At 50.5% G+C, this 23,043-nt stretch overlaps 4 protein-coding genes across 8 annotated transcripts; 1 reads left to right on the forward strand and 3 right to left on the reverse strand.

Moving 5' to 3' along the window:
• The first annotated feature begins 4,211 nt into the window (after positions 1-4,211).
• LOC6595312 lies at positions 4,212-6,444 on the forward strand. The gene is made up of 3 exons (XM_026994901.1): positions 4,212-5,070; positions 5,113-5,424; positions 5,482-6,444. Exons 1-3 carry the CDS (start codon positions 4,249-4,251, stop codon positions 6,331-6,333), a joined length of 1,986 nt encoding a protein of 661 aa, XP_026850702.1. The 5' UTR covers positions 4,212-4,248; the 3' UTR covers positions 6,334-6,444.
• Positions 6,445-7,892: 1,448 nt separating this feature from the next.
• LOC6595311 (protein kinase DC1) lies at positions 7,893-9,480 on the reverse strand. The gene is made up of 4 exons (XM_002020402.2): positions 9,049-9,480; positions 8,811-8,976; positions 8,477-8,754; positions 7,893-8,421 (listed from the first exon to the last, which is right to left on the reverse strand). Exons 1-4 carry the CDS (start codon positions 9,459-9,461, stop codon positions 8,208-8,210), a joined length of 1,071 nt encoding a protein of 356 aa, XP_002020438.1. The 5' UTR covers positions 9,462-9,480; the 3' UTR covers positions 7,893-8,207.
• A 40-nt stretch (positions 9,481-9,520) lies between these two features.
• LOC6595310 (protein kinase DC1) lies at positions 9,521-11,061 on the reverse strand. Of its 4 annotated transcripts, none has more exons than XM_026992709.1 (5): positions 10,764-11,061; positions 10,460-10,689; positions 10,225-10,390; positions 9,882-10,159; positions 9,521-9,827 (listed from the first exon to the last, which is right to left on the reverse strand). In XM_026992709.1, exons 1-5 carry the CDS (start codon positions 10,932-10,934, stop codon positions 9,602-9,604), a joined length of 1,071 nt encoding a protein of 356 aa, XP_026848510.1. In that variant the 5' UTR covers positions 10,935-11,061; the 3' UTR covers positions 9,521-9,601. The 4 variants fall into 4 exon arrangements, with proteins under 4 accessions (XP_026848510.1, XP_026848513.1, XP_026848520.1 ...); XM_026992712.1 differs by having other exon boundaries at positions 9,525-9,815; XM_026992719.1 differs by having other exon boundaries at positions 9,533-9,810.
• An 8,225-nt stretch (positions 11,062-19,286) lies between these two features.
• On the reverse strand, positions 19,287-20,984 carry LOC6595309. 2 transcript variants are annotated; one of them, XM_026994845.1, is made up of 2 exons: positions 20,239-20,984; positions 19,287-19,699 (listed from the first exon to the last, which is right to left on the reverse strand). In XM_026994845.1, exons 1-2 carry the CDS (start codon positions 20,882-20,884, stop codon positions 19,563-19,565), a joined length of 783 nt encoding a protein of 260 aa, XP_026850646.1. In that variant the 5' UTR covers positions 20,885-20,984; the 3' UTR covers positions 19,287-19,562. The 2 variants fall into 2 exon arrangements, with proteins under 2 accessions (XP_026850646.1, XP_002020436.1); XM_002020400.2 differs by having other exon boundaries at positions 19,634-19,699; positions 19,770-20,982.
• Between the last annotated feature and the right edge of the window lie 2,059 nt (positions 20,985-23,043).

A 23,043-nucleotide genomic window follows, 5' to 3' on the forward strand; every position in this document is an offset into this window, starting at 1 on the left:
TAATTGAAGTGCCAGAAAGCGAACTTTGAGCTTTTGTTCTGCGCTCCTTTCTGTTGCTGTTGTTGGTTTGTGTTGGGTGGTAATTCGATCAGGGAAGGACTCATCGGAGGGAAGAGTCCTGCTTTTAATAGCCAGGGGGCTAGAGTACTCTGTGGAATGCCCACTCCTGCCTCCTCGAGACGACTCCTTCTCCAGCCATGCACACAAAAATGCAAATAAACGCGAACCCCGCGCGGCATTCAATAAGCGGCATTCAAAGCCCAAATCAAATTTTACGCTGAGCCAAAGCCACGAGAATCCACGGGAATCTCAATAAACAACGGAAATCTTGAGAAAAGTAACAGATTCCATCCCATTCCCTTTTCCAGCTCCGCCTACCGCTCCTCCTGCTGCTCCTTGCCAGCAATTGCCGTTAATTAAACCCTTTGGGTGGAAATCCTCTGGCCAACCATGGGCAAAGTTTTTCCATTAAAGGAAAGCGCCAGGCGACCGCCAATGCCGCAGGCAAAACGAAATCAAAAAGTAAAAATTTATGAAGCGTTTAATTGAATTAATTAAAAGCAATAATACCTTGAAATAATTGCGCCTAATAGAAAAACTTTGCCACAGAAACACGCAGATACAGATACACGAACGGAGATACAGATACAGATACAGATGGAGATACAGATGGAGATGGAGGCAATGGCTGGAGGCAGATCTTCGTGTAGCACTTTTGACAGACGCTCCTCGCCCAGTGACAACGAGTTATGTGACAAATCCTGCACAGAAGCAGACCCGACACGAGCCTGGCCATAAGTCAAAATTATCAACAAGACCAGGAGCAGGACCAGCCCAAGTCCTAGCCACTTTAGTCCTTTAGGCCATGGTCCAGGTCCTGGTCCTGGTCGTGGTCCTGGTCCTCGTTCCCGGCAACTGTCACGCACGTAGGCCACGCAACATTGCGAAAAATATGTCTTTGATGTCATAAATCAATTACGAGTGGGATTTTCTCCCCGGCCATCCCTCCGCTACGCTCCGCCAACGTGTCAGGGCAGGATCTGCGCCTTCACAGCAAACAACTTGTTAGACGATGGGCCCTTGCTCCTGCGCCGTTCCTGGAGCTCCACTTTCCACTCTTTTTCAAGTTTAAAACGTGACTAAATGAAGTGCCATGCCTGTGCCCGGAAAAGTTCGCGATCCAAGGAGTAAGCGAAGCAAATGAAGCGCGTGAATTCCGGGAAAGACTTCAAGAAGACTCCAACCACCTTTCCCTTCCCCATTTCCCCCCTCCTGGAGAGGCTTTTGTTCTGTAATTATGTCACACACATGGCCCTGGAGGCAAAAACAAAACCAAAAGCAGGGGAGATTCATCATCTCTCATTCTCCCGGAGGGAGGCCTGTCGAGTGCCAAATGTCAACGTGACATGTATGTGTGTGTGTGGATGCGTGGGCTCTGGAGAGGGGGAGGATGTTAGTTTATCAAACATAATTAAGAACTTCTATGCCAGAGAGATCCACGAGAGAGAGAGAGAGAATAAACAGAAGTTTAATTATTGTGCAAGTTGCTGGCGACCCCGGGGCCAGGGCTCACCTTTTGACTTATGATGTATTGCCACCGTCCTGACATCTGACAGATGACAGCCAGCAGCCACCAGTCCACCTCCAGGGAGAGGGAGACGGTATGGGGTTCCTTAAAGCCAAAGGATTTATAGTAGAGGAAAGTATCTTCAAGAAAGTATCTCTCCCAGTCACTAATTACTGCCTCGAAGGAGCAGGCAACGAAACAAGTTTTGCAGTACATTTGCATAAATCAAACAATTAGTCACGCCCTTCTATAAAGACCGAAACTATTTCCGAAACTATTGTCCAGCTCTGGGATAAAGATTCCTCTTAATTCTTAATGTCTCCCCGCGGTGCCGTTTGGGCCTCGTCTTACAAGAAGTCGAGAAGGTGTCCGTGTTCGTGTCCGTGTCCTGCCGGATTCCATGCCTCCTCTAATTTATGCGACATTTGTTAGTTTCCTCTTGCTCTCTTTCCTTTTTTGTCTCCATAATAACTTCTAATTCACCTAACCCGCACGACCCTTTCGGGGTCTGGGGTCTGGGGTCTGGGGTCTGCTGCCCACATGGAAAGAATTCTCTCAACCACCGCACCACTCGCCACTCGCCACCACTCAACCACTCTGCAGGGCACTACTACGACGCACTAATTTATGGTTTTGGGCATTGAAATTTATGTACGCCACACAAAAATACAAATACAAAATACTATCCGTTTCTGTTCTTGTTACAAAATAAAACCGGCAGCCCCAAGATCCAAGGTGACAACAAATAAATGAAAGAGTAATGATAACTTTTTGGCTGAACCGAACATGGAATACGCTTAGCAGAAAGGAACAACACATTTGCTTTTTACCTTTATAAAGTATTACATAATTCAAGAGCCATCCTATGTTAGGCTGATAAAGACTGTTTGCATCAGGTGTGAAAGTTATGGAGAGTTCTGCAGCTAACTGGGATATGGTTCTATAGTGTCCTTAAACAGCAGAAAAACACCATTAACATATGCAGAATAATCGTTGGAGTCCCAAAGAAGAGACTTTGAACTAGTGATCTAACCTCCAATCAATAGTTTTCGTAGTTTGAGATGTACGTATCTATAGCCAGGTTAAAAATCAATATTCTAATCGATAAATATATAATTGTAGCTATAATCGTAATTATATATATCCACCTTTGACGTGGCATGATATTCATAGGCATGAAAATACAATAAACTTGTTCCATTTCTTAGTAGCCTCAAGAGTCGAGGATTCCATGCCCTACAAAAGACCTAATCGCTAAATACACAATCTAAAATTAAGTGAAACAAATTAAGCACGAAGAGAATAATATCAGGTTCATTGGAAGACTCCCTCCGCTTGATGTTAATTGATCTCTGATTAATCACAAAGTTCACTAACCTGCGCTCCTCTGAGAGAGTATCTGTATCTCGAACAGATGCGGAACTTGTTGTATAAATTACATAACCCAACCAGAATCCCAGCCTCTTTGTAAGTCTGCTCTCTGGCTATCTGGAAAGTTCCCTGATCCTCCCCTCGCCGCCTCCGCCTGATGCAATTGTGCAACTTTTTTGCCGAGACTTGTTCTGGAAATGGAAAACTCGTTCCCCATAAGGAGAGACACGAGCGATGCTGCTGCTGCCCAACCGCAGCGTGTAAATTTAGCACTTTATATTAGCAAGCCGGCACCTGGTGTACGTATACTGGCTCTCTGACTCTGGCTCTGTCTCTGTGCCTCTCCGTTCTGGCCGCTTTCCCCTGGCTTCGAGCTGTGCTTTGAGTCTTATTTGGTAATCAGAAGCACGACGCAGCCAACGATGATGATGATGACGACGCGACGGCCAAGTTCAGTGGCCTCCAAGTGTGTTGAAACTGTGTGTTTTGGGCCAGCAAATGCTCGATTTGGCCGTGTCTCGCCACTCGATTTGCATAGAAACTGGGTCAAGCCGCAAGCGTCAAGCGTGGCCAGGTAGTGGATCTCGAGAACTCTGGATGGACTTGCAAAATTCTCCTACTTACAGATATCTTACAGATACAGATGATGCTGTGAGGCAATCTGTAAGCCCATCTCGGATTCATGGAAATACGATTGCCATTGCCACACGAGACAAGAAAATGCAATTAACAATTAACCAGCCAGAAGATACTCGTACTCGTACTCGTACTCGTACTGGTACTCGTATAATGTCAATCACGTAGCCGTAGCCGTAGCCGTAGCCGTCATCGGGTGTGGAAACCTGTTGTTGACTGTCCATTTGGAGGAGGGACTGGGTCTTCCATTTGGGGTTTTCAATGACTTTGAACTCTGGAAGGAGGGGGAGGTGTACGTACATACGATTATTTGAATACCGAAACGATTGTTTGTTTGCTTGCCCCATTTGTAGGTGCTCGAGAGCCCACGGCCCACGCCACTTCCACTTTCGTTCGGGTCGCAGAAGTCGCAGTAGAGCAAAAGCGACTTTCTTTGTCAAACCAACGATCGATCGATCCAAGACCTTATATGGAAGCCCCCTCCCCACTGCTTCTGCCACTCTCTGCTAACCAGTTTGAGGCGCAGTCGGCGACGCGGCCGCTGCCGTTGCTGCTTGGTTCTCGACGCGGATTCAAATGATTCTTGTTTGGCTTTCATAAAAAGTCTTTGGCCAACTTTCTTGAGCTTCATTCGCGCTCCACTCGCGCGATCCGTCAGTTCGTTACGACCCAAAATGAAAGCGGTTCTCTGTGTGCTGCCCCTGTTAGCGGCCTTGGTGTGCTCCCTGCCCACCGCCGAGAAGGAGGGCTCCTCCAAGGGCGCCTCCTTCGCCAGTGCGACCTCGCAGCTGATTGCCATGCAGCTGCTGAAGTTCAACAAAGACATCGACGCCAACCAGGTGCACTCGCCCCTGGGAGTGACCTCCATTCTGGGAGTGCTGGCAGAGGCCTCCGAGGGCGAGACCTACGCGGAGTTCACCAAGGTCTTCGGATATCCCAAGGATCGCTCGCAGCTGCGGGACGTGTACCGTCGAGTGCTAGGACGCTACCAGAACCGAGATTCCGCCGTGGCACTGCCCTCGTTCCAGACCTGGTTCTACATCTACCGCAACCACAGCGCCCGGGAGGAGTTCAAGGAGCTGCTGCAGCAGCACTACTTCGTGGAGGTGAAGGACATCAACCGGAAGGACTACGACTGGAACGAGCCCAACACTTCGCTCCAGCTCCAGCCAGAGGGAAGCGGATCCGACGCCCCCGAGGCCGGGGAGGAGAGCCTCAGCAGCACGGAGCAGAGTAACAGCAAGGATGTGATCGGATTCGAGACCCTGAAGCGCATCAACCTGGACGACGATTTGCTGTCAGTGCCCGCCGACACCTACGGCGAGGAGGTGCTGGACAAGGAGGCCTCCAAGCTGGACCGCGACGTGGACGACAAGCAGTATGTGGAAAAACCAGTTGCCCAAGCGGAGGCCGAGCAGCTGCAAAGGGAGCAGGCGGCAGCCACCACCACCACGGAGGCGGAAGCGGAGGCCACAACCCCAGAAGCAGAAGCAGCAGCAGAAGCAGCAGCAGAAGCAGCAGCAGAAGCAGCAGCAGAGGCTGTGGAAAAACAGGAAAAACAAGCCATCGCCGCAGCTGGGGAAAATCCAGTGGAGAAGCAGCAGAACAAGAGGAGCGACAACGAGGAGAATCAGAGTCAGAATCTCAATCTGGAGGAGAACGAGACGGTGCAGGAGGAGGAGAAGCTGCGCAAAGTGGTCGGCTCTGAGGCGGTGACCGCCGGTGAACCCGAGAAGGTGCGTCTACCCCTCCAGAAACTGGAAAGCGCCGTCAACACAGCGGCGTCCAAGGAGGGCGGTGCCGACGAGATCATGCTGGCCTTGGAGTCGCATCTGGGAGCGGTTAGTCGGGTAAGAAGAAAGAATGCTCTCTAGCTGGGCTATCCTTTGATAAGCACTCTCTTCCAGGTCTATGGAGCCCGCAGTCTGTTCCGGCAGGACGACATCACCTCTGCCCTGAGCGCCAACTCCATCACTGGCCGCTCCGCCGGAGCCAAGTCCAAGATGCTGCTCTTCAACGGCCTGTACTACAGGGGGAGCTGGGCCACGCCCTTCTACCAACTGAGGGATGGGAGTGACGAGTTCTTCTTCATGACCAACGAGGACGCCATGAAGGCTCCGATGATGCACACCCGCGGCCAGTTCCTGGTGGCCGATCTGCCCCAGCTGAAGGCCCGTGTCCTGTCGCTGCCCTACGAGACCTCGCGCTACGCCCTGTGCATCCTGCTGCCCGACGAGACGGAGGGCCTCCACGATGTCATCGCCCAGATGCAGCCCAGCGACTTCCAGCTGGGACGCGAGAAGGCGCAGCTCCGGCAGATGCACGTGTCCCTGCCCAAGTTCCAGGTGGAGGAGACCTCGCGCTCCGAGTCGATGCTCAAGCAGATGGGCCTGCGGCGCCTCTTCTCCCGCACCGAGGCCCAGTTGGGGCTGCTCTCGGAGGACCCCGACGTCCATGTGGATGAGATTGTCCAGTTCGTGAATGTCCGCGTGGACGAGGGCGGCAGCAGCGCCAACGCCCTCTCCGCGGCCACCCAGGCCCGCTCTCCACAGGCTGCAGAGGATTCCGCCTCTGTCCTGCCCGTGCCCGAGCCGGAGCCGGAGCCGGGCGTGGAACGGTTCGAGGTGAACCGCCCCTTCGCCTACTTCATCATGGACTGCGAGGAGCAGTTCGTCCTCGCCTCTGGCAAGGTCTACACGCCAGAGTTCAAGGACGATCTGCCCGGTGTTTCTGTGGAGATTGAGCTGGAACAGTCGTAGGTCCTGGGCATCGACTGGTGCTCCTTCTAGATTCTAAGTTTCGTAACGAATTTTCACCGATCCACATGCACATTTCATGCATCAATAAACGTACAATTCATTTTCCCAAAACCCGTTCTGCGCGTCTCCTGATTTTCCCAGCCACTTCAGGACCCATCCTCAGTTCTCGTCGTCATTCTGTGCAATCAAAACAACAATTAATTCGCTTACTTCTCGGGGAAGTGCTACGGGAAGATACGGGAAGGACACCAACCCCCGGGACGCAATTGTCTGTCCGTAATGTGAAATGTATCTGACGGCGGGCATCGCTAATTTCCTCCGTGCTGCAAATTTGTCACTGCATTGCGAGGAGGGTTGAGCCACGAACTTGGACACAGGACAGAGCACACGGGGCCTGGGCCTGGGCCTGGGCCATGGCCTTCCATCAATTCTCAGGCTAGTCGAGCGTGAGGCGCATCCGCCACGTGCCCCGTTTTGGGCCGGAACGAAAGCTGACGGAACTTTTCAAGTGGTCAATGGGCTGCAATTAAAATTCTCATTAGAATGCATGATGTCTTACTCAGTCCGAGTCAGAGTCAGAGTCAGTGAGGTACAGTGAGGCACAGTCCGCTGCTGATTCCGATTCTGATTCGGCGATTCCCCGTCTGGCCAGGAAGCACCAGCCCTCTCCTGAAGGAAGGAAACCACCGAAAACGCACAAGTAAAACACAACATTGAGAGGAAAATGTGTCTGGAGACGAAGATGCGTGGTCGGAGGAGTCAGAGTCTTGTCTGGCGGTGGAGCAGGGCGTCCTGGTGTCCTGGCGCCGGCCTGGCGGGCGCCAAAAAGCAGAGGTAAAAACAGGAGTAAATGCGTGCCATGATTATAGTGATGACGACTTCTGCCAGCCACCAGCCACCAACCACCCCAAGGAGACGCAGGCAAGGCGGACGTTGCTGCAGAGACCAAAGACCAGAGAGTAGAGAAGAGCAGACAAGAGCAGAGACGATGATGTTTCATCTTTTCCACATGAAAACTCACGTAACAAAAATTATGATAATCATAACTTTTTTCCTTTCTCCTGCTGGATACCCCATGGCCCCATCCTCGGTGGCTCTTTGTTTTGCTAGCCACTGGACATAGGACAGAGGCAGAAAAGGTATCCCATGGCCCATGGTCCATGGTCTGGCGTCTAGTTTTTGCTTCTCCCGTGCTGTCTGCTCTATTTTTATTAAGTCTTTGCATATAAATCAATGTTGCCCGATATGCAGAAGAGCAGACGAGCAGAAGAGCAGAAGAGCAGAAAAAGGTATAAAAGATTTATGGCGTTTCTCTAGACGGGGGACGAGCGGAGCGGAGCAGCGCCCGTTTAAATATTGTTTAACATAATTTCGTGCAAAAGTTTCGAGAGATGACTGCGAAACTCTTCTCGAGAGATACATAGATACAGATGCTCTTTGGCTGAGTGTACTCCCACTCGCTTTTCGGGGGGCGCCCAGATAAATAAATAAACAAAAGTGGCCATAAATCCATCCAATTGCATCAAAGATCTTTTCAACAAAAGACGTCGCCCGAGATGTGGGAGATTTATGGCACTGCCACAAGTCTAATTACAACTGAAGTTTGTCGAATCGGGAGCCGAGGGCGTGCAACAAGTGTGGGAAATCGAGGGAGTGCTCTGCAGCAGCTGTTTTCCCAGAAAATGCCAGGAAAATCTTCTACGCTTCCATCCAGTCCACATGTGAGCACCAGCTGGCTGTCAAGCAGAAGTCACCCCCGATCCCCGATCCCCAATCGCCGATCGAGTGGCGAAGAGTGGAAATGTTTAGCTTTTTATGCTGCCGAAAACTGTTACAGACTAGAATCAAGAGACGAAGATTGAGGATAAATCCAGCTAGAAGTCCGCAAAAATCTCCTCGTGACGCATGTTCTTGGCCTTGGATCGCGGCTTTTCGTTGATCTTGTCAAAGTGGGTCGTGTCCTCGGAGTTGGCCAGGTTGGGCACATATGGGGCATGCACCGTCTGATTGAGCAGCGGTATCCATTCGACATCCTTGAACCACTCGTGCTCCTTGATGTCCTTATTGCCGTTGATCAAGTTACCATATCTACAGGATTTGGCGGGGATTAGAAAACACTTTCATTGGCTATGGCTTGGCCTACCTCTTGGACAGATCCACCTGCAGAAGATGGTCCACCAGGTGCCGCAGGGATCCACTGAAGTACGAGGGCATCTTGTAGTCCGCCTCGCAGATCTTGTTGTACATCGCCATCACGTCGCGGTTGTGCGCGGAGAAGGGCGAGCTCCCTGCCACAAACTCAAAGATGAGCACCCCGAAGGCCCACCAGTCCACGCTGGTGCCGTACGGCTTCGACTGGATGATCTCCGGCGGCAGGTACTCGGGCGTTCCGCACAGTGTCATCGTTCGGGTCTCCACCTTCTACACAAAAGGGAATTTTTGGTCACACCAAACCATGTGTTTTTGTTGATACAAACCTTGGCAAACCCAAAGTCCGTCACCTTCAGATAGCCATTCTTGTCGATCATGATGTTCTCGGGCTTGAGGTCCCGGTAGAGCAGGCTGCAGTGGTGGAGGTACTCCAAGGCGAGGAAGACCTGTGCCGCATAGAAGCGGGCCTGCTTCTCGGTGAACTTGCGAACCCTGAAAGGCGGATACAGGATTCAAGATGTTCTCCATGTAGTACGGGAGAAACCAGAGCGAGCGAGGACTCACTTGCGGTGGTAGGAGAAGAGCTCGCCGCCGGCGATGAGCGGCAGGATGAGGTACAAGCTGTCGAAGTCCTTGAACGAGGCGATCAGGTAGACCGTGTTGGGGAAGTGGATGGAGCGCAGGACGTTCTTCTCGCTCATCACGTGCATCACCTGCTTGGTCTTGACAATCTGGTCCTTGCTCAGCTGCTTGGAGGCAAAGTACTGGCCGGACTCCCTCTCCCGCACCAGCTGCACCTTCCCGAAGGAGCCCGCCCCCAGAGTGGACTTGACCTCGAAGGTGTCGAGGCCCGTTCCGGGCGACGGGACGTTTTGCGCGAACTTCTTGTTGAAGTCCTCCCGCAGCTTGTCCAGGATCAGGAGATAGTCCGTCTTGGGGCTGAAGTGCATGGGCGTTTCGCCAGGAGGAGGACCCATCTTTCCGTTTTATTCGAATTTAGAATTTTGTAGATTCAAAAGTTCCCAAAAGGCACGCTTCCGGATCGGAACTTATTTATATTCGATAAATCTCAGACACTATAAACTAACTGACAAAAAAGGAACATCCACAACAGATCCTAGAAATCCATAAACAACTCCGGATGCCGATTGATCCTAGACTTGAGCTTGGCCTTGCTCTCGAAGTGGTCGAAGTGCGAGAGGTCCTCGATGTTGGTAACGGTCGGAATATAGGGCGGCGTAACCTGCTGGTTCAGCACCGCGAACCAGTCGACGCCCTGGAACCACGGGTGGGTCTTGATGTCCGCGGGCCCGTCCGGGGAGTTGCCTAGGCTGAAAGAACACCTTTCACAGCTGTCGAATGAGATGCCGACGCTGTGGCAGGCTCCTCGCACTTACCGCTTGGACGTGTCCACCTGCATGAGTGCCTCCACAAGTGTCTTCAGGTGGGCGCTAAAGTAATTGGGAATGCGGAACTCCCCGAGGCAGATCTTCGAGTACATCAGAATGACGTCCCGGTTGTGGGAGGCGAACGGCGAGCGGCCGGACACGAACTCAAAGAGCAGGATGCCGAAGGCCCACCAGTCCACGGACTTGTTGTACGGCTTCAGCTGAATGATCTCCGGGGCCAGGTACTCGGGAGTGCCGCACAGGGTGGTGGTGCGTCCCTCCACGCGCTAAAAACAGATCGATTGAGAGGTAGAAATATAGTCCTAGCTAGTACTGGCACTGGTACTGGTACCTTCGTGAAGCCAAAGTCCGTGAGCTTGATGTATCCGTTCACGTCCAGGAGGATATTCTCGGGCTTCAGGTCGCGGTACATGAGATTCATGTAGTGCATGTACTCGAGGGCCAGCACCACCTGGGAGGCATAGAATCGGGACTGCTTCTCGCTGAACTTCCGCATTCTTGGCCATCGTTAGGTGCTGGGAATAAAGGACTCAGAGCTCGACCCACAGGCAGCTGGGAATACTCACTTGCGGTGGTAGGAGAAGAGCTCGCCGCCGTTGACGAAGGGCAGGATGAGATAGAGGTAGTCAAAGTCCTTGGAGGAGTCAATCAGGTGGATGAGGAAGGGGAATCGGGTGGCGCTCAAGACCGTCTTCTCGTTGTGAACATGATTGACCTGCTTCAGCCGCACCAGATCCTCCTTGCTCATCATCTTGGCGGCATAGTAGTTCTTGCCCCCCTTCTCTCTGACAAGGAGCTGTGGGTGGTTGATGGTCAAGGGATTAGTCTCGGGGAGTGAGAGGGGATCGTCAGGACTTTCTGAGGACGCACCACAGTGCCGAAGCTGCCATTCCCGAGGACCGCTCGCTGCACGTAGTTCTCCAGATTGGTGTAGGGGGACTTCGTCTGCTTGTTCCAGCGCTCATTGAAGTCCTTGCTCATCGCGTCGAGGATGGTGTTGTAGTCTTCCTTGTTGTTGAACTGAAACTGCTGCTGGCTCATAATCACGCATCTTAGAAGCCAGATATAGGCGAGGACCAAGAATGTAGGGACGTATGGGGATCCGATTTGGAACGAACGAAAGAGTGCAACCAATGACTGCGTGACGAACGGAAGAGGCAGAGTAGCAGCTCGACAAATTGAGAATTTGGAATTTCATTAATTTTCTGGTTTTCAGTGACAACTGAGTCGAAGCCCGTCAAAGTTGTTCTCTGTTTAGCTCTCCGCTCCTCCCAAGGAGTTTCAATTAGCCAGAAGGACATTCCTCAAAGCAGACCTCAAGGTATGACAAATTTACCTCACTCTCTAGTCCCCCAGAGAGAGAGAGAGCGAGAGAGAGCGAGAGAAAGGCTGAGAAATGGTCATTTCCTGTGAGTCTGGAACTGAGTCTACACGCAAACACACATGCACACATACGCACATGAGTGTGTGTCCTGTGCCGACTTCTTGGCATGTCCTGGTGCTCCTGCTTCGCTTCTGGGTCTCTGCAAAAGTAAGAAAAATTGCAAAACGTCCACTTGATAAATGATGCTAACCAAGATTACATAAGTTGGTAATTTTCTAGTACATTTATTTCTACATGTCAGCCAGTCGGAGGACTCAGGGCCCAACCACATCGAGGACTTCCTCCTGCCCGACGCTGGAGGTTGGATGTTGATGTTGATGGACATGTGAGTGTGTGGCTCTTTTTGGGCTTCGAATAGTTGTAGGCCTATCCCGGAAGCTCCGTTTGTGGGCTGCTGGCTGCTGGCTTTTAAGGTAAACTGTCGACCGAGCCGTTTATTGGCCATTTCTCCGGCCTGTGGCCAGGCTGTTGTCCCACCTAAATTGACAATTAATCATTATCCTACGGATTGCCAGGGCGGTGACATTGACATCCATTCCTCCAGTGGCATGTGAAAATGGCTTTCTAAATATGTTGCGGCCTCTGCGGTGCGGCCTAATGCCCTGGCATTTATTCTGGAGAACTCTTCATTATTGATTGCCGTCAAAGGGATACCCAACCCCTTTTCGGTATGGGGGGATTGCAATTCACTTTCATCCCGAAATTGAAATGCTGGAGGAGTGCCAGTGGCTCTAAGTAGGCCACAAGTTATCCTCGACTAAGACTCTGATTTCTAGGATTTTAATTCGCTTAAAATAATACAAATCGTCACGTACTTAGCATAAGACATGTGTCGTCTCCGCTTTCACTTGCACTGCGATGGAGTCGTGCAAAAACTAAACAATTTCACTTAGTCCCCGGCCCAAATCGCAGTCCCTGTCCAGATCTTGGCTCATTTAACTCCCGGGCTCCACAGCAGCTGCCTCAAAGATAAACTCCAGTTGGCTAAGATATGTTAACGACTGCAATAAATAAGCGGATAATATCTGAGAGAGGCTCCTTCCATAAATACACATATCCTGCGACTCTGCCTCATCTTCCATCTTCCAGATGGGGTTCGCGCTACCCGCTAAGCGGGCCAAGAGCAGATTAAGTCGTACGCACACGTTTCTGGGCCGTTTCTTTTGGCCACACTTAAAATTCATTTGTTGTCTGAAGCAACTGGAGGACTCACTCTCACTCACGACATCTCCATCTCCATCTCCGTCCTCAGAAGTTATGCAAAGTAATTGACGCCTCGATGAACTGTTGACACACATGGCATTTGTCTTTCGCTTCGTTTCGGCCTGGCCTGGCTAATATTTGGCTTAGTTATCAGAGGCCATTTTTTGGGGGCTTAAGTAGGTGAATGTCCCTCGAAGGAATGGCCAAATTCAATTATGCTGAAAGGTTTCTATCCGCCCATCTATGTACCCATCCACCCTTCCATCCATCCATCCACTTCTCCTCCTGCAGGACAGCTGTAGTCCTGGCTGTAGGCTGTTCCTGTGGGCTGTGGGCTATCCTCAGCCATTAGCGCTAATCTCTGCACAATCGGGAATAAATCATGGCACGAGTATGGCACGGCCCTAGGTTCAGAGTATGCCCCGGAAAATGCATTCCATTCACAGTTCAGCGGGCAGCAACAATGTCTCCGTGTCCGCCTCAACAACGACAGCAGCCAACAGCCAACAGCCAACATCCTTTGCAACGCGCGTGTGTCTGTGTGTTGTGTGTCCTATGTCCTGTGCCCTGTGTCCTGTGCAAAAGGTGTAACTAATCCGCATGCCATGTGACTTTTGTCATGCGCCGATGTCACTCATTCACCCGACACCCGATACCCCGATACTCCGATACCCCGCCGATTACCCGATGCCCAATGCCCAATGCTCAATGCCCGAACCCTTTGCCAAATGCCAAAGGTTTTCCACTCAATTCCACCCCAAAAGCAAAAGCATTTCGGCTTTCCACCTTCAATCAACGATTGCGCTCGTTATTGTTGTTCATTGTGGAATTGTGGAATTGTGAATGGTGTGTCGCTTGTAATCCGTTGATTTGGCTCTGCGTCCTGGGGTCCTGGGGTACCGGAGTCCTGCAGGAAGCTCTGCGGGTGGGCCTGACATTTTGCAGTCGACTGCCTTCATCGATGCATGGTTGAGGTGTAATCATAATTTCCCCTTCTCTTGGAGCCCCAAATGGAGCACCTTTCCAGGGGCCACAGCCATACATAAATCAAAAGAGAGAACTATTGACACGGCGAACGGGTTGTGGGCCATAAATCAACGGGAGAGCGTGATCTGTAGTCCTAGACATCAGGTTCTAAACAAATTGCCCCGTACCCCCAGATGCCCGTATGCAGCACTCTCTCTATTCTCTATTCTATCCGTAAAATGCGTTGGCAAATAATGAAACAATGGCGGGGGGGAGGGAAACAATTGTTAGAGTTATACAAAAACATTTCGCCATTTTGCCATAAATAAACAGAAACAGAAACAGAATCAGGAGCAGGTTCCGTTGGTTCCGCTGGTTCCATCCGCTGGTTTAGGGCACATTTCCTATTCACAGAATGGCCAGAATGCAGAAAATACACAAAATGTTCTACATTTTATTGAAATTCAATTAAAGTCGTATTTCAATAATTGGTCACGCATGGTGAACGCTTCCTAAATGCCGCTTCGATCTACAATTTATGAGTTTTCAGTGGCGCTTTTTTCCATTTTAGCATTTTCCATTTCCAATTTCGGGGCAATTGAAATGCTGCCACTTGGACATAGTGAGTCCTTTGTCCTTTGTCCTGGCTGCTGGCCGGAAATTGTTGCAAAATTTGCTCGTTCCCATTTCCAGATACTCTCCTTTCCGGCTACCCCACAGCCCACAGCCCCTCACCCATGGCCTCCCGTGCTGCATTAGGCTGCAAGTTCTTATCAGTCGAATGTTGGTGTGGTCGGGGGCAGGGGCAGGGGCAGGTCACCCTTGTCAACCTCTCCCTCCCTCGGCGATTCACCCCTAACGCGAGTGAGTGCCTCACGTTAAGTGTGCAACATTTTTGCGTGATTTGTGCGAATTTCTGATAAAAGTTGTCTTGTCGGAGGGTTGCCCTCGCCCTTGGCCTCGCCAGGGGGGGTGGGTTCCCGGTTAGTTTTTGGCCTACACCACCGTCCCCTCGCACCGCTCCTGTTGTGGCTGTTTAGAGCCATAAATTCTTTTTTACTTGTCATATCTCTGGCTCTCTTCATTTAGGCACAGATCATTAAGTTCTGCACTGCTTCTCCGCATCCTCTACCATTCCCATATCCGATCTGAGACAAGAACATGTGTCCTACTGCTCGTACTCCTTTGGACGGATACTCCACCCGTACTCCTCTCCGCATCTAGTATTTATCAAAATGTCAATTGCTCTGCAGCCTGTCACGGCTCTTTAGCTGCCACTCGGCAGGAGAGCATCCTCTAATTAACGAGGCGTTGATGCCACATTTCGACGGAATTATTTAGCAACGAAATCAATTTGATTCGGAGGAGTCGGTGGAGTCTTGCTCAATTTACTTTTCGAGTAGAACCAAATGAGATCTATCAAAGCATCAGCGAAAACTGTCAACGAACAGCAGGCCAAAGACACTGAAGGGGAGCTCTATAAAAGAGAGAGTTTATATGGGGAAATGATATTGAAAGAGTTGTAGCAGAAGGTGGTAAGCAGAGAGTAGAATATGAATACAAATCCCATTGAATCTTGCGGACGCAAAGAAGGGATTTCTGAGAAACCTTTATCATTAGGGATGTACAATAGTAGCACCCTATAGACCATCTTTAGAGGCCAACAACACTCACAGATCAGTCATCTTTTGGCCCAGTTTTGCGGCCAATTAAATTTGTCACTTGGGTGAATTCCAACCCCACCCCACCTCCGAGTCAATTATCACGAAACTCCAACACGCATGAACGTCATTCGAAAAGGCATTCCTTGCCAGAAGAAGAGGCATGTGGAACAAGCTGCAAATGCAACGCAAATAATCAACCTGAGGCACGATCAAAGCGACACTGACAGCGACATCTCCTGGGTCTGGGTCTGCGCCTGGCTGGTGGCTGGTGTCCCTCGGACACGGGAACTGGGGCGGGTACGGGGGGACTACTGCATCTTTATGATCCCCTTAGATCTCTGCAGGCTGCCAGGGCACTATTTCTACACGGGAAACATTTTATTTTGACAGGCATGCGATTTGCACGCTTAATTGAGACAGGTGCACTGGGGGCGGGGCAGTGCCAGTCCCAGTCCCAGTGCCAGTGGCTGTCCCCATGGAGTGGGGGGCCACGGGAAGTGCGGCCAAGCTGCGACACATGTTCCCCAATGGTGTCGCACAAATGCGGAGATTTATCATCGTGCCACATGCCGCATGTCGCTCTCCTCCCCTCTCCACGTGTGCTGCTGCTGCTGCGCTTTTCACGGGAAAAGCCAGCGACGCACGCCAAATGCAAAATTAACAACCTAATTAATAGTTGGCCAAGACGGAAAGGGAATGGAATGGAATGGGTCTCGCTCTGGGCCCTCATCTCCGCCCACTCATCCCACTCGTGTCTGCTCCCCAGCGTCCCCAAGGGGCAGCTGCTCCTGCTTTTCCCGTGTGGCTGTGCCAGAAGACCTCTTGGCCCTATAAGAGTATATCGTAGTGTTGTACATATTCCATCCGAACGATGGATCTGCAAGGGTATCTATGGATATCTTCAGCGCGCCTTCCATTCTGGCCTTCCATTCCGGCTTTTAATTGAAGAGCTCCCTCTGTCCTCCATCTTGGGGCCCGCAAATATATTGGGAGTCCGGGAACCGCAAACTAGGAGTAACTAACGGCCAGCGGGCGGCCGCTGTCAAAGTCAGCTGTTCCTTTCGAGCGTCTAAAAATGTGCAAAATTCCAAATTGACTGCCAGACTGCCCTGCCGCCCCCCCCCCCCCCCTGTCGTGCCCCTCCGAACGGGTGTGGCTCCTCCATTGAAGGCGCTTGCGGTTGGCGCTCTTCAGCGCTGGCCGGACGTTTATTGAACATTTTTACTTGTGGTTCCGTCCGGACTGCTGTTTGCTGTTTGCTGGCAGGACCAAAGCCGACGCCGGACCGGAGCCGGAGCGCACTTTTATTAATTTTTGTGAGAGAGCGCGTCTCAATTTCACGGACCGCCTTAAATGCAAATAGCTGCAAATGGGATTTTGGAGAAGGATAGCAGATGGAGAGGGAGATGGAGGGTGGGACTTCAATGAAATTGGCCAAAAAAATGCGTTAAATGCAAATTGGATAAGATGGCTTGTGTCGTGGAGGACACGAGAGCCGTGCAGTGGCAGTGGCTGTGCATGTGGGGCTGCCAAAAGCGAGGCAGAAGATATCCTGGCGGATATCCTTGACTGAAGACGAGGCTGAGAGCGAGGCTGATTCGGAGGCTGAAGCCGAGGCTGATGCTGGAGCTACGAAACTTTAAAGTGGATTACGTTCGTAGATGTCCTCCTCCTGCGACATCATGGTGCTATCTCCTGACTGCCTGCCTGCCTGCCTGTGGCCTGTCCGCCTGCCTCATGTCCTTCGCGTGCGTTTCGCAAACATAAATCCGTGAGTTTTTGCGAGCAAAATTTATGGCGCTCGCGACACTCTCAAAAGTTTTGGCGGCATTGTTGTATTTATGACCGCGACATGACCTGCTCACATAAATGGCCAAGTCCTGGCAGTGGAAACGGCGGTGGAAGTGGCAGTGGCAGTGGCAGTGGGAGCCGAAAGTGTTGCCTGCCTGGCGGTACGTGAGCCGCAATCTTCTGTTTCCATCCTCTGCCAAGTCCTGCGCGGAAATTGGATTTGCTGGTCCTGGATGCTGCTGGGTTCAGGGCAGGGCAGGACAGGGCCCACAGCTCTAAGCGAGTTAAGCATCGAGCATCTTAAATCTGCACGCCTGTCAATTTATTTTTGATCGAAATTTATGTCCGCTCCCCTAATGAGCTGCTGCTGCTGCAAGCCGAAGGCAACTTCAACGGCAACGCCAACGCTACCCAGGAACATGGAAAACAGGCTCCTGTTCTTCTCTGGCACTTTGCCCCAATTCCAATTGAAGTTAATTACGTGGAACATTCACAGTTCCAAATGACGATTTACATTTGAAATGTATCCACCCTCTGGGCCAAGAAATGGACTCCAAGTCGAAGCCAAGTCGAAGCCAAGTCCAAATCCAAATCAATTCAACCGGATGCATAGCGTCGCTGGCCAGGATGTCGATTGTTGTCCGGCAGCGGGCCTGTCAGCGCCGTTTCTGCTTATGACTGCGGAATCCCATTCTGTATTCGAGCAAGTTTGGGGGTATATATCCATCCACTCCTCGATGTGTGTTTGCCGAATGTCTCCGGGCTGAATGGTCAACGCAGAACGTAGCCATAATTATTGTTATGTTAATGGGGAAAGCGGACGAGGGCGGAGTGGGCCGTGCCTGCTTTCGGGGTTGATTGGGTATCGGCCATAAAGCCATCCAGCCATCCAGCCATCGACTTGGACATGGCCATCGCCAAATGTTGTTTGTCCATCGGTTTCCACGTCATCTTCCCTGTTTGCCCTGCGACTTTGCATAAAAATGGACCCCAGTCGGGGCATAGAGTGGAGTGGGTTCCGGGATTAGCTTTTGCTGGGAACTTGGACAGTAGTCTCTGATTGAATTACGGACAACATGGAGTAGCGCCACTAAGTACTCGTGCAATTCAAAATATTCCTTATGTACACATCATACTTTTTGGGGTAGCAAATGGGAGTTGAAATGAGCAATCCTGAGACAGGATTGTAATGTTTTCTATCTACATGATGGGCGAATAACCTACAAAATTGTATATAATTCATATCTGTACATAATTCGCTTTAAATTTGTCCAAAGCAAACCCAAACTTTTGCCTATTGAAACTCAACTGAGGCGCCCGAAAGTATGCAGCCATTAACGACACTCAACCTCGGGACTCTCAGGACACTTAATGCAAAGAAAAGGGGCGTGGCAGTCGCACTCCTTTTTTTACAACGATTCGGCACAGATCTGCCTCTGATACGAGAAGAGCACAGGCGAGGCGGGGCGGGGCGGGGCGGGGCGAGGCGTCAGCGGCATGGCATCTCATGCCTGATAGGTGTGACACATCGTGGGTGATTGATGAAATGTTTGGCCATAAACCGAAGCCGAAAAGAGGAGGAACGAAAGGGAACTCCGCGCCACTGCTGTGGACTGCCCCACCGCCAACTAATTTCCACATTTTTCACATTTACGAAGACAAATTGAGGTGCGAACTCGGGTCGAGGCAATAAAACTGCCGAATATCAAAACAACAAAATCTTTGCAACAGTAGTCGCTCGCTGCTCGGCCATAAAAAAAGGAGAAAGAGTTTGGAAACGAAGGGTTGGGACTGGCAGAAGGCTCCAGAGCCCTGAGTCCTGAGTCCTGAGAGTGGCAGGCATGCGAAATTCCCGAATGCCAATTGTTTCTCGATTCGCAGAAATCCGTGTAAAGAGTGAAAACAGGGCAGTTGGGTGGGAGCTCAAAGAAAGTGGTGCCGAGGGTTTGGGTCCACTATAAAAGTCAATATCTACAACAATAAATTGCGAATCTCAGTTACAGAGCCAGAGCTTCGGCTAGAGTCCGGGGGCGAATCGTACTCGTGGCGAATCGAGTTTTCCCTTACTGTTTTCCTGATTTTCTGATTTAGTTTTCCATTTCATTTCGCTTCGTTTTATGCCGGCCGAAAGTTGTCAACGAACGAATAGCCACGGCCAGGGCCATAAAGGGAACTTTTCAATAAAACCCAACACCAGCCGCAGACTTTCCCCTCATTTCCTCATTTCCATTAGCATAATGTCTGGCTCTGGCTCTGGCTCTCGGTCTGGGATGATCCCTGATTCCTGGCCTCAGAGATCTGATTTCCCGAACTCACTTTCGATTTGCCACAATTTTATTTATTTGCCAGCGAATCGAAATTACATTTTAAAAACTTTCTCCGCTCTCGTTTGCTTTTTGTTTTATTTGCACAGCAGATTTTTATGGCTAATGTATGCGCATGGGAAATTGATTCGCTCTGTGGGGAAAACGGAGGGGAATGGGTCGAGGAACCGACCTTGGCTGGTTTCCCGCGAATCGTCAATCGCGAATCGCGAATCGTGAATCGTGAATCGTGAACCGCTAATTGTTAATCAAGTGCCTCCCCCGAAGGCCATGTCAACGGAGCGACCTTGGGCCATGTGCGAAAAGTATGGAATGGCTGTGGAGGAACGGCGATCCATTATTCCCTCGAATGTGGTTCAAGGGCGGCAGTCCATAAGAAGGAGCTGCTGCCACCGGCAGCTGGAAAGAGTCGCAGATTTGGAAACTCTTGGCCCAAAAATAGACTGCGGCAACATCTGTTTCTCGTACAAGATTCTGAAACAGAAAAGAAAATCAAATTGTAAATTGAAATGCAGAATGGAAATTGGGAGATGGAAAAGGCTACATTTTCTCGTGCTAATTCCTGCCCCTCAGCTTTCTGAACTTCGCCCGGACAGCGCACTGATCCAGGAGATCCACGGCTCCGGTGCTCACGTGGTAGAGCAGGGCCTGCACGACGAAAGGCAGTCGCTGGCACCGGTCCAGGTCATACCACTTGGTGCGCGCCTCGAAGCGCACCCGCCTGAGGGAGGCCCGCGGCTGCACTCGCCGAAAGCGCCGCATGAAGCTCTGCTGGAAGTTGGAGTACGCCGTGGCCCGCAGCCTCTCTCCGGTGAGCGCTGTCCAGTAGAAGGGCAGCTTCTGCTCGTGCTTGAGTGACTGCCAAGGCGCCCCATCCTTGCGGCTCCTACGCAGCCCCATCTCGTAGTACCTCTTGGCGCAAATTTCTTGCCTGACCATCTCCTGTGCACTGCGGGACTGGCCCTGCCCCCCTCCACAGCTCTTCTTTTTCTTCTCACACCCGAAAAACTTACTCCACCAGCTCTCCTTCTTTTCCGTGCAGATCTCCTTCTTTTCTGGACAGCTTTTCTTCGGGTCCACGCAGATTTCCTTCTTCTTTTCTGGACAGCGTTCCTTCTTTTCTACGCAACTTTCCTTCTTCTTTTCTGGACAGCGTTCCTTCTTTTCTACGCAACTTTCCTTCTTTTTTTCTGGACACCTTTCCTTCTTCTTTTCCAGGCAACGTTTGGAACTCTTCTTCTCTGCAGAAGATCCCTCCTTCTCCGGACTTTGCGCCCGGCACTTGCTCTCCTTCTTATTCACCAAGCCACTTGACTTCTTCTCCTCCAACAGAATTTTTCCCTTCTCTTTCGCCTCTTCCTCTTCGACCTCCTTGAACACCAGGGAAAGGTAGCTTTCGGTCAGATCCGAGAAGTTGATGAGACGCTTCTCGCCGCGGGCCTGCCCGTCGTAGGTCTGCAGGGGCCCCGGATACTTATTCCGGATCGTATAGCTGGCATATGCCCGCAGAGGGTATGTCTTCCGGATCGTGGAGCTAGCCGCGTGCGAAGTGGTAGATCTCTTTGAGCTGCTGGACCTCCGCTTCTTTGGCTTGGATGGACATGATCTTCGGCGGAATGCTGGCCGGCGAGAGCCTTTAGAATCCGACTGTTCGTCCATGGCAGAAAAACAAACTGAGTTCTTATAGATAATATACAATAATTTAAATCTTCTGTATTTTTGTGTGTGTTTTCTGGGTGTGTTGTATGTAAATGTGTCTCCCATTTGTGCCCCCGTATGATTGTCATTTCAAAGGAATCCTGCTCTAGCGATTCCTCCCGCTCTCTCTCTAGGACGGTTCCCCCGGACTCCGCGACCTGCTTTTCAGCTCAATTTAGTGTTCATGAAAATATATGGCCCCGCATTATAAATGCGAAAAATACTCTCTACCATTATATCCAATAAAAGTCGTCCAGGGGAATGGGTTTCGCGGGGCGGGGGAGGACGAAGAATATGACAGCAAATTTCGCTATATTAAAAATGCTGCTGTTGCTGCAAAAAAAGGAAACAAAAACAAAATAATTATAACGATATTCCGACTAAGCGATACCCGCTACGAAGAATCTATCGGAAAAGGATGCTCTTGGAAATATAAGTTATTAGAGGGAGAGGTATGTATGTATGTCTGGAGAGCATTCGATCGTCATAGTGGGGATAATATAATATAATAATTTTCAGGTATATATCAGGCTTATGTAGAGTTCAGTATCTACGAAATGTCGATGGTCCTCGGCTTCCAAAAGTCTCCTAAACGGTGACGGTCATGGCTGTAGCCGCTGATCCAAGAGCACAGCATACCCTTAGACCCAATACCACTGCCAGGGTATCCACGAGAATGGAACATTAGAGTGGCATCGAAATATGTATAAAAAAGACAGCGGCAAAGGAAAACATTTGGATTTCCACATTTATTCTCCTCTCTCGTCGTTTATTTGTTGTGCGCGTATGCGTTGTGTTCTCTGCTTATTATCCATATTTTTCCAGGGTGGGGCAGGAGGAGGGGCCCAAACATATTCATATTCATTCTTCCGATTAAGCAGTTTTCATGGTCATCGCGAACCCGTCTCGCGCACTCGCCCCTGATTCGGATTCGGAATCATGGTCGAGAGATAAAATAAAATAAGTGGCCTAAATAAAAGCCAACGAAGAGAGAGGAGAATATGAGAAATCTTTTGGATGCCGAAATCGCTGCAATTATTGAAATTAATTTCATTTATTACATCATGAAAATGCGAGTATTTCCCGGGCCGGCCAGCCAGCGACCAAAATATTTTCGCCACACGCTGTCGCTTGTGTCCTGTGTGTGTCCTGTCGCCCGGCAATTAAGGACCAAACCGAGCATTGACTTCTCCAATAGCCCCCACAAACGCCGCGCTTTTCTCTGTGTAATTTGAAGTTAATAACGTTGAAATAAAATCCCCATTCGATTTGTATCGCCCTCCCAATTGTCCGACCAAAAACATGACCATCGTGGACTACCTATAAAGTCTGCTGTTAATTGCTTTGAATATGTATTCGTTCTATTCACTCTGTATGCCGTCATAACTTGTGGGAAATGTATGGTTTATATTGGGGACAGACGAAAATTCGATTTAATAATGCTTTTGCCTATGAATTTGTGATCAATTCCGGCGAGGCATACCCCACATGCCCCACTCCTTTTCCTCTCCAGCTCTTCTGGCATTTCTGTCATTGGAAAACCCTCAGTCATGTATCATATCTAGTTCCGCGATTCCCTGAAGAGGAAGAATCTCATTCTTTTCTCGATTTACGATGCCATAGGTGTTCGCTTGGAGCCCGTCGTTCGAGTGCCGTGTAGCGGCTAATGGCGATGCGTCGGCCACAGCTCCCAGAACAATAAAATTCCCATTTAGAAGTCGCGTACTCCAACACCCAGCAGACACCCCACCGCCCAACGCCCACCTCCCAAGAGGAGAAAAGTGTGGTCGCAGCAGTTTTTCCCTGTTTACGTGAAAACAATTTTTATGGCATGTCAAAAACCTATTTTAATGCTTTTAATGAAAGCGAATTTTATTGCATTACTTTTCGATTTTAGTGCCCCGCACCCTGGCAGCCCCTGGCAGCCCTGGCAACCCTGGAAATCCGCTACTGCTTTCAGGCCACCATCGCCAGGGGGCGCCAAAGGCCACACACCACACGATGCGGTGCGATGCGAGGCGTAAAAATGCACTCAACTCAAAATGTTGACAAGATCGTAAAAAGTTTCGACAGAAGTCGAAAGACAGAGGTGGAGGTGGAGGTAGAGGTGGAGGCGGAAA

The sequence above is a fragment of the Drosophila persimilis genome, unplaced genomic scaffold (assembly GCF_003286085.1).
Source record: "Drosophila persimilis strain 14011-0111.01,24,50 unplaced genomic scaffold, DperRS2 tig00000000-arrow-pilon, whole genome shotgun sequence".
Lineage (NCBI taxonomy): Eukaryota > Metazoa > Arthropoda > Insecta > Diptera > Drosophilidae > Drosophila > Drosophila persimilis.